The sequence below is a fragment of the Meleagris gallopavo genome, chromosome 5, assembly GCF_000146605.3.
Source record: "Meleagris gallopavo isolate NT-WF06-2002-E0010 breed Aviagen turkey brand Nicholas breeding stock chromosome 5, Turkey_5.1, whole genome shotgun sequence".
In the NCBI taxonomy this organism is placed as follows: domain Eukaryota; kingdom Metazoa; phylum Chordata; class Aves; order Galliformes; family Phasianidae; genus Meleagris; species Meleagris gallopavo.
Genome location: NC_015015.2, coordinates 16,140,421 through 16,141,316, shown reverse-complemented (window position 1 = coordinate 16,141,316; position 896 = coordinate 16,140,421). Strand labels below are relative to the sequence as shown.

The 896-nt window shown below is 67.2% G+C and overlaps 1 protein-coding gene across 1 annotated transcript in view; it reads left to right on the top strand.

The window, feature by feature from the left end:
* The window catches only part of LRRC55 (leucine rich repeat containing 55), a 2,689-nt gene extending 1,799 nt beyond the window's left edge, over nucleotides 1-890 (top strand). Inside the window, exons 4-5 of the mRNA XM_019615479.1 lie at nucleotides 12-531; nucleotides 605-890. Of these exons, the coding sequence (XP_019471024.1) occupies nucleotides 12-531; nucleotides 605-840 (756 nt within the window). The 3' untranslated portion in view covers nucleotides 841-890. The remainder of the gene's footprint in view (nucleotides 1-11; nucleotides 532-604) is intronic.
* Nucleotides 891-896: the final 6 nt, after the last annotated feature.

Here is an 896-nt window from a genome sequence, read left to right as displayed (position 1 = left end):
GCCGCGGGCAGGCGGTGGACTGCAGCGGGCAGCGTCTCTTCTCGGTGCCCGCCGAGCTGCCCTTGGACACCGGCAACCTCAGCCTGGCCCACAACCGCATCGCCAGCATCCCGCTGGGCTACCTGGCCTGCTACGCCCAGCTGCGCGTCCTCGACCTGCGCAACAACTCGCTGGCCGCACTGCCCGCCAGGCTGTTCCTGGGCGCCCGCCGCCTCACCCACCTGGACCTCAGCTACAACAACTTCAGCCTGGTGACGGCCGACATGTTCCTGGAGGCCAGCGAGCTGCTGCGCCTCGACCTCAGCCACAACCCCTGGCTGTGCACGGTGCACCCCAGGGCCTTCCGCGGGCTGGCGCAGCTGCGGGAGCTGGACCTCAGCTACGGGGGGCTGTCGGCCCTCAGCCTGGACGCGTTGGAGGGGCTGACGGGGTTGGTGACCCTCCGGATCGGCGGCAACCCCTGGGTGTGCGGCTGCGCAATGGAGCCCTTCCTCAAGTGGCTGAAGAGCCGCATCCAGCTCTGCACATCAGGTAGGTGGCCCCAACATCAGCTCCGCATCCCCATTGGTGGTGTTGCCAGCTGCTAATGTCACTCTCCCGGCAGATTCGCAGCTGGCCAAGTGCCAGGCTCCCCCCGAGGTGAAGGAGGTGCCCCTCTTCTCGCTGACAGAGGAGAGCTTCAAGGCGTGCCACCTCACCCTGACCCTGGATGACTATCTCTTCATCGCCTTTGTGGGCTTCGTGGTCTCCATCGCGTCGGTGGCCACCAACTTCCTGCTGGGCATCACGGCCAACTGCTGTCACCGCTGGAGCAAAGCCAGCGAGGACGAGGAGGTTTAGGTATGGCCGGGGAGGCTGGGACGGGGGCTCACCCCTCTGCCCCCAGCCAACCCAGC